We start from the raw sequence: 7,952 nt of genomic DNA, 5'->3' as shown, positions 1-7,952 counted from the left end.
CCAATTTCGCATTTGCTACTTTTCTGGGTCACTCTCTCTCTCTCTCTATTCTATTCTACTTTGTGATACACAGTACTCACTCTCTCTCAGAAAGAGATGGCTTAATTCTCCGCCAATGGGGAAGCAGAGAAAGGGAAAAAGGAGCATCAAAGTTTAAATTTTTATGAAAATAATAATAAGAAAAGGGAGAGATAATGGATGGTTGTGGATCTAGGAATTCAGCAACAGTGCGAATCCCAATAAGCATTTGATGCTAATCATTGTGGACTCCACCTCCCATTTTATTTTATTTTACTTTCTCCACTTGGGTTATATGGATATCCGATTTCGCGATACGGGTAGTGGCGATGGTGATGACGATGGATAATTAAAATGTGGCTATAGTGATAATGACAATAATAATAGGATGGTGATGATGATTAAGATAATGTCGATAACACTAATGGTGGTGATATCTACAATAATGGCGAGTTGTGGTTTTGTATAATGATGGTGTAATGGTAGTAGCAAGTTATAGTGGTGATGGTGATAGCGGTTGTGCGAACTACTACGAAAATGTTTGTGGTGTATGACAATGACAATTGTGTTATGTTGTCTTTGAATGTGTGACAATTGAGAATGAGGTATACTAAGAATAATAAATACTCATTTTATTACTTCATTTTTTTCGCCTTTACCAAATTAGTCTATAATAATTTTAAAACATTTTAGTATCTGTTGTTTGCAATGTCGAACTACATTAGTTATTTTGTCTCCAATCGTATGTTTTTGCCTATGTGGGACGTTAAGTGGGTAGTGACCACACATGGCGATTCTACAGTGGAAAAATTGTCCAACTCAGCAAAACAATGTCGTTTCAATTTTTTAAAACAAAAAATAAGACACAAAACGACTCATCTTCTTCTCTTATCAATTCCAAGAAAAAACATTCATTTTAGTTACTCAAGGTTTCTATAAGTATAATATTAATCCCTACTAGTAAAATTTTGAACTCTAAATCAATCATAAAATAGTGAAATAATCTTAAAACTATCACTTTAGGACCAATAGTTTCAATATGTCTATTACTTTTTAAAATGAATAGAAATAATAATTGTTGGAGGCCTACCATATTGGGCCGCCCATGCCTCCACTGTGTTTTGTTAAACATTAAGTTCTTTAACTGGTATATATATATATATACATATGGAGATTATGTGAAGTATGTCTTTCAGTTAGGTACATGTTAGTATTGTATATCAAAAGATTTGAACCAAAAAACCTTCTATACCTAACTGAAAAAACACTTTTCTCATGTTAGCAAACTCCATATATGTAGAAAAAGGATGCACCAAATGAGTATATAAGATAACTAGTGTATGTAGCATTAGCCACAATAAAATAGAAAACATCAATCATAGAAAAGCATAAAAGGAGTATGATCAGAATATTCGGCAATGCAGAATTGTTTATGACCCTATAAATGAATCCATTAACGAGATATACTCACAAAATAAGAGGTCAAGAATGTTGTCCTTATAGCAGAAGTTTTGTATCACCTAGCTATGCATGCATGCATGGAAAATCAGAATGCTTAGTTATAATAACTATTGACCAGTCAAACATTATTGGCATTACATTAGGGACAAAATATCAATTCATTTCTTTCATATATTTACATATTAATATAACCTGCATCTTTCAATCTCTTCACAACTACTATATACCCTGATTCCATCACTGCCTTATATGTACTTCCCATTATACCCCTCCCCAATGATTCTGCTGAAGCCTTCAACAAATCCTCCAAACTATATCTCATCTCACCATTTTCCTCTCTTCCTAGGAACACCAATTTCCCTATACCCTCGTTTTCCCATCCACCAAATACCCCTTCTTTATCCTCGTTATTACCATCTATGCCACCGCCACCCTTCACTCCTCCATAGTTTGAGTCTCTCTATCATTTCTATACTCTTAAACTGCACCTTTGTACATGTCAAACAAAAACATGTTTATATTTTTATAATTTTCATTATATCATGTTCTACAATAGAATAGAATAAAGTCAATAAACAACGAACCGTGCATGTAATTTTGTACTTACTTTCGTCCTTAACATTTTATCCAACACAGGAAAATAACAGGAATAGAAAGATGATATTGAAAATGCAATGGTCTTTCAGTTTACATTATAAACCACACAAGCCTCTAATATGCAGAGGCAATAACTACATAGAAAACTACAATCTCATTCATCATTAGGAATCACTTGCAAGTGTGCTTCTCTCAGAACCTGCTCAAACTACTCTACCTGCACAATTCATACATATTTGAAATCTGCAATGAATTAATATAATGCATGCATAAATGCCTAATGTCACACACATACTTTAGCAAAACTATCTTCTTTTTTTGAATAATACAAAATATCTCCTTTACAACTACTATAGAGCTCAGTATAAGCAATTTGATCAAGTATTATTATCCAAGCTGCACTTAACTTTTCTGCAATTTCAAGCTTGTAAATTTGAAATAAGAATCTTCATGTTAAATAGCCTGTGGAGGCAAGTAAATCAATGGAAGCTCTCATCTTTTGATTTCCAACTTTTCTTTTTTTAAAAGTGTCACTAATTATGTAATTTTATTTCTTATAGTGATGTTAAAAACATAGAAAATATTAAATGAAAGTGGTATTGGAATGAATGAAGATGTGACTCAAGTTAAATACTTCAACTTTTCAATTTATTTCAAAAGCAATAACTACTGTTTTAAATTGTTTCTTGTAGTTGCCCATCTACCATAAAATTTCACATAAATCATAACTATAACTGGTCTAGATCTTCTCCAATATTGAACAGGAGAGAAAAGAGTATACGTAAAATAAAAGAAAACAAATAACATGATATATGACATTTTTATTCTATAAATGTTTTTTACATCTGAAAGCTAACTAATTAAACTTATATAGAAAGTTGTATGAGTTGGGTTGTTGTTTTCTTGGATTGATTTATTGGAAGCACTTGCATGGGGTGAGTGAAGTTATTATTCTTCTTAGTAGGGTGAGTGATTGTGACATCATAGTGACCATGAAAAAGTGTGGCCTCAAGTATCCCATTTTGGTTAGTGATCCCTGATACTTGTGTGGAACTCCACTCATGAAGCAATTTGTCCACAACATCTCCACCACGCAAGTTCTTGAAATTTGTATCAACCAAACAAATTCTATAGCATTCACCCTTTGGTGACCACCCTGTCCACATTACAATACCCTCAACCTTTGGGTGAGAGTGTGCTTCTCTCAGAACCTCTTCAAAATACTCTGCCTGCACAATTCATAAAGATTGGTATTAATGCATGCATAAATGGATAAACCAACATTCTCATGCAGAACTATACCTTTCTTTTAGTATCTTATACAAATCATATTTACATGTTCCTAATATCGATTCTGGTACGTGGTGTCTGGTTCTATGCAATTACATTATTATTACAAGACTTTTTTCACAGGAAACTCGTTACGTAATCTAGTACGTAATAGTAAGTAGGCCCATTAATTTTAGACTTGATTTAGTTCGACCCACATAAATTCCATCCATTTCAAGTAAAGGTGTATTAAAAAAAATCTTGCCAACATTGTTCTTTTATCAAAGTAGGATTAACCACATGGTCAATGGTCGATTTTTGTGAGTGATACTTATTGAAATGAACAACCACACATTTCGAAAGAAATTAGTTCCTTACTCATAGGGTTTGAGATACCCTTGGTAGTACAAAAAAAAGTGCAATTAACCAAGAGGTACAAGTTTTTCCAGCACCCTCAAATTGTAGCAATTAAAATAAGAATCACCATGCATCAGAAAATTAAAACTTTCAATGGTGTTACTGAAATTTACCTGTTTGGGTTGGTTTGCAACATCTATTTCAGTAATCCAAACAGGGGAACCAGTTGCAGCAAGGGTATCAATGGTTGATCTCATGTAAGGAATGTTAGGAACATTAGTGAAATGAGACTCAAGACCAATCCCTATTGTTAATCCATTATTCCCAGGATAGCTTTTGATCTCTTTGACTTTTTGGACATACTTTGAAGGTGTTACTAAACTGTCTCTAATTTCTTCAATAGTATTATAATCATTCAAGAATAAAGTTACTTTTGGATCAATCTTGTTAACCTCATTGAAAACCCACCCTGAAAAGTCTTTTCCAAGTTTACTCTCATAGAATGAAAAGTGCATGTTTTCATTGTTAACATCCCAGTGAATAAGCTGGCCCTTGTATCTTGTTACAACAGATTGAATCCTCTTTTGAACTGCTGATTTAAGCTTCTCAGGGGATAGTGCAGAAACCCAACTAGGTTGGTAATTAGGATCATCCCAAAATACATTGTGTCCTCTAACACTAATGTTGTTTTGCTTAGCAAACTGTAACATGGAATCAGCATCAGCATAGTTCTCTTTGCCTTGCACAGACTCAGTGCTATACCACTTCATTTCATTTGCAAATGTTGCAACACTGAACCTAGAAGTGAACCATTGTTGGTATGCTTTATTTTTTAGTATGTGATTAGTTATTGCACTTCCAATTGGAAATCCTGATTTCTTCTGTACAATAGATATACTAGCACTTCTTATAGGTTTCCCTTCTTTATCAACTGCTTTCACTAATATCTTTCTCTTGCGTGCCTGCCAAGTCACAGTTAAATTTTGCATTGAACCCTTTTTTTGTATGGGGCATGTGTCATATTAAAAGGGACAATTCCATCAGATAAGTTTTTCTCATGGTAAGACTATATATAACAAATGTTTACCTTATCAATGCTCTGAACTTGATGAGAGTTCCATTCCTTTTCTGTGAATGGCTGTAAGGACACGCTGTCGATCCAAATATCCGCGGATGTATTATTGCTCTACATAGTTCAGAATGCTCAAGAATAAGCAAAATTTGGAATATCACTAATGCACAACTTACATTGCATAATAAAAATACAGGACAATTATCAAGAACACATTACAAGTACCTCAAAATAGAGTTCAGCTGGTCCTGATGTATCTGCTGTGAGACCACCCTTAAGCATGGACCAACAATTTGACTCAGCAAAAATAGCACCAGCAAGGTTGTACCCTTTACTTGTTTTGACTGTAGCTATTACTGGAACATTCTTTCCAGTTACTTGTATCCAAGCTGCATAATTCAACCACAAACCATATATGAATAACAATGCAAATTAGCTTAGTGTTACTTCAATTTATCTATATGTAACTATATAATATAGTAACAATCTGAGATTGAACCATGCCAAATTTATGATATTGGAGTATAAAACTTACCAGATAAAGTATAATGTGTCCCCATTTGAAGGTTAATTTTTTGGGAGACACTATCATAAGCTTGTTTCCTTTTATGGGCTACCACATATTTGTTACCAGATGATTCTCTCTGCTCTATTTGTGCACCAGCAAATGCAGTCCAACCTTGTAATCCATTATTCATTTCTGGGTTTTTTATGATTCCTCCATTATATTGAGGCTTCTGAGGTTGTGCCAAACACTAAAGTTGAAAACATAGGACCCATGATTAGAGTGAAATTTTCAGTAGACAATTGAAAAATATGAAATTTTAAGGGAAGTCTCACTTCAACGTTGGCAGAATAATCATAAGACAAAGCTTGGGCCTCATAATAACCTGTGGTGGCACGTTAGATATTAATTCTAGTATGAATATATATTAACCGATCATGGTTATAAAAAAGGGTAAATTGATACACTGATATAGGTATATTATGTAATGAAATTAAGATGTTTAGTCGTTGAAATGGTGCAAGTTGAAAATATTTGGTGATTACCATATCCATGCATGGTTAAACTTTCAACAATAGAGAGTGGCATGGACATGAAAACAAACCTGCGAAAAAGATAACAGAAAGCAGAAGAACATGACTCATATTTGTGTTTTCAACCTTCATTGCAATGTAGGCTAAGATAAGTGCTTATTTCAATTGAGATTCTGAATTTGTGATTATGAGAGAAGAAAAAAGAACCAAAAATATTACTGGGTTGGGAATTGGATTAAACTTGAAAGAGAAAGAGAAAAGTAACATCATAAGTTGAACCAAACCATGTTTTTATAACCATATGTGTGTGTAGAATAAGACACATTTCATAATATATAGTACTATTCAATTATAACAATTGACAAATTTGCACCATGTAATTTTGGTAAACATAAGAGTTTATTTTGATTGGAAAAAAAAAAGTGAAATTGGTAAAATATTTGTTACTTTCTACAAACTAGCTAAACCATTCACCAGTGACAAAGTTCTGATGGTTTATATTCTGTTGATTTTATTACCACTGAATTAGTTTCTTCAGTTTTTAACTTTTTTTGTGTGGTGATTTAATTTTCTATTATGCTTGGTGTTTGTGAAAGTGCTGAGTTGTTTCAGAGAAGACCAATGAGTTTTAAAAAAAATTCTCATATTCTAATTAATGTAGTCATAAATGCGCTCCACTCTTCTTTTTTTAATGTCAGTTAACTTTTCTTTAAAGTAGTTTAATATCATATAGTTGGAGAATTTATTAAATAAAAATTAACTAAAATAACTCAATTTAATAAGTATTAAAAATATAATTAAAAAGAAATAGATCAAAAAATAATAATAAATAAAAATATAATTAAAAAGTAAAGTATAAATATGCGTTAAATTTGTAAAGTAAGATTTAAAATAAAATGAAAAGGTTAAAATAATGCTAATTTAGTGGAGGATTTACTTATTATCGTCCTAGTCATGAAATCCAATTGTTTGAATTAATTAGTAAATCTAAATAATTGTATATTCATAGAATTAATGATTAAAATAGAAAATAAATTTACTCTTCAAATAAATGGATCCACACTCGCCCATCTAATAATGATAACTATTGATGTGAGAATGACATTTTTGTATAGGATGTTTATGGTTAGTTTGGATTAGTTTTTAATTATCTGATCCGAAAATATAAATAACACTATATGATTCACTTTGATCGATTTATATTGAGAAATTAAATTCAATCTCATTTATAAGGAGTTTCAGCTCAATTTAATCATTTTTTTAATAAAAATGTAACAAGAATAGCACACTATGAAGGTGTAGTTCAAATAAAAATCATATTCTAATAATAAGTTTAGTATATTTTCTAATTGTCAAATTCATATAAAAGGTAAAAAAAAAATCTACCTCCAAACTCCTAGTATCAACTTTGATAAACAAAAACATTTAATTGAACATTAATAAAATCCATTTAAACTAAAAATAGAAAACAACATGAGAAATAAAAACATGAAAAAATACACACAACAACAACACTAATAACATAGAAGCATAATTTTAGAAAGTATTAAGTAATAAGTAATAATATTTTTAACAATTAAATAATATGAAATAGAGAAAAATAATAACATTTTAGATTATAAATTAGAATGTTAAATAGATATGGAAATAGAGAAAAAATGTATGCACTAATCATTTATATTTAATTATCATCAACTCTAAAGTAAAATAAATAAATGTTAGATAATATGGTGAATGTGCATAAATTATTCTAATGATCTTACATAAATATTACATTATTAGAAATCAAATAATCTTCATTTTCGTGCATTAGTAATTAATATTTATTTGGTCTAGTTTACAACATTGGAACATAAAATCTATCAATCAATTTCTAAAAATTAGTGAAATAGGTACCAAGTATGGGTGAGTAACACCAACCCTACCCCTCATTCAGTATGACTCGATTATAATTGGACCCGAATAGAATCAATCTCATCGGGTCTAAGTTTGGGTTCAAAAATTAGACTCGGTTAATATTTAGGGTCAGGTAGAGATTAAATATGACTCGGTCCGACCCGGTCCATGATCATTCATTCATCATGTTCGTATGTGTCTATATTCAAATGCATAAAAAGTAATGATAAATTTTTGGTCGAAA

At 31.3% G+C, this 7,952-nt stretch overlaps 1 protein-coding gene across 3 annotated transcripts; it reads right to left on the bottom strand.

The window, feature by feature from the left end:
- Positions 2,911-6,089, bottom strand: LOC109353634 (anti-sigma-I factor RsgI6-like). Of its 3 annotated transcripts, none has more exons than XM_019595970.1 (7): positions 5,880-6,089; positions 5,615-5,657; positions 5,310-5,529; positions 5,000-5,163; positions 4,790-4,888; positions 3,876-4,664; positions 2,911-3,305 (listed from the first exon to the last, which is right to left on the bottom strand). In XM_019595970.1, exons 1-7 carry the CDS (start codon positions 5,942-5,944, stop codon positions 2,943-2,945), a joined length of 1,743 nt encoding a protein of 580 aa, XP_019451515.1. In that variant the 5' UTR covers positions 5,945-6,089; the 3' UTR covers positions 2,911-2,942. The 3 variants fall into 3 exon arrangements, with proteins under 3 accessions (XP_019451515.1, XP_019451514.1, XP_019451513.1); XM_019595969.1 differs by having other exon boundaries at positions 5,615-5,660; positions 5,883-6,089; XM_019595968.1 differs by having other exon boundaries at positions 5,615-5,664; positions 5,884-6,089.

This window comes from Lupinus angustifolius, chromosome LG08, assembly GCF_001865875.1.
Source record: "Lupinus angustifolius cultivar Tanjil chromosome LG08, LupAngTanjil_v1.0, whole genome shotgun sequence".
Taxonomy (NCBI): Eukaryota; Viridiplantae; Streptophyta; class Magnoliopsida; order Fabales; family Fabaceae; genus Lupinus; species Lupinus angustifolius.
This window is presented reverse-complemented; position numbering and strand designations above follow the sequence as displayed.

What these genes read in the sequence shown, in the direction of transcription:
- LOC109353634 (XM_019595968.1), bottom strand. Translation starts at nt 5,944, where the DNA reads ATGAAGGTTGAAAACACAAATATGAGTCATGTTCTTCTGCTTTCTGTT. An exon ending in AAGTTCAGAGCATTGATAAG is followed by an intron (nt 4,665 to 4,789) that starts GTAAACATTTGT and finishes GTGACTTGGCAG; the next exon opens with GCACGCAAGAGAAAGATATT. An exon ending in TTGCAAACCAACCCAAACAG is followed by an intron (nt 3,306 to 3,875) that starts GTAAATTTCAGT and finishes TGAATTGTGCAG; the next exon opens with GCAGAGTATTTTGAAGAGGT.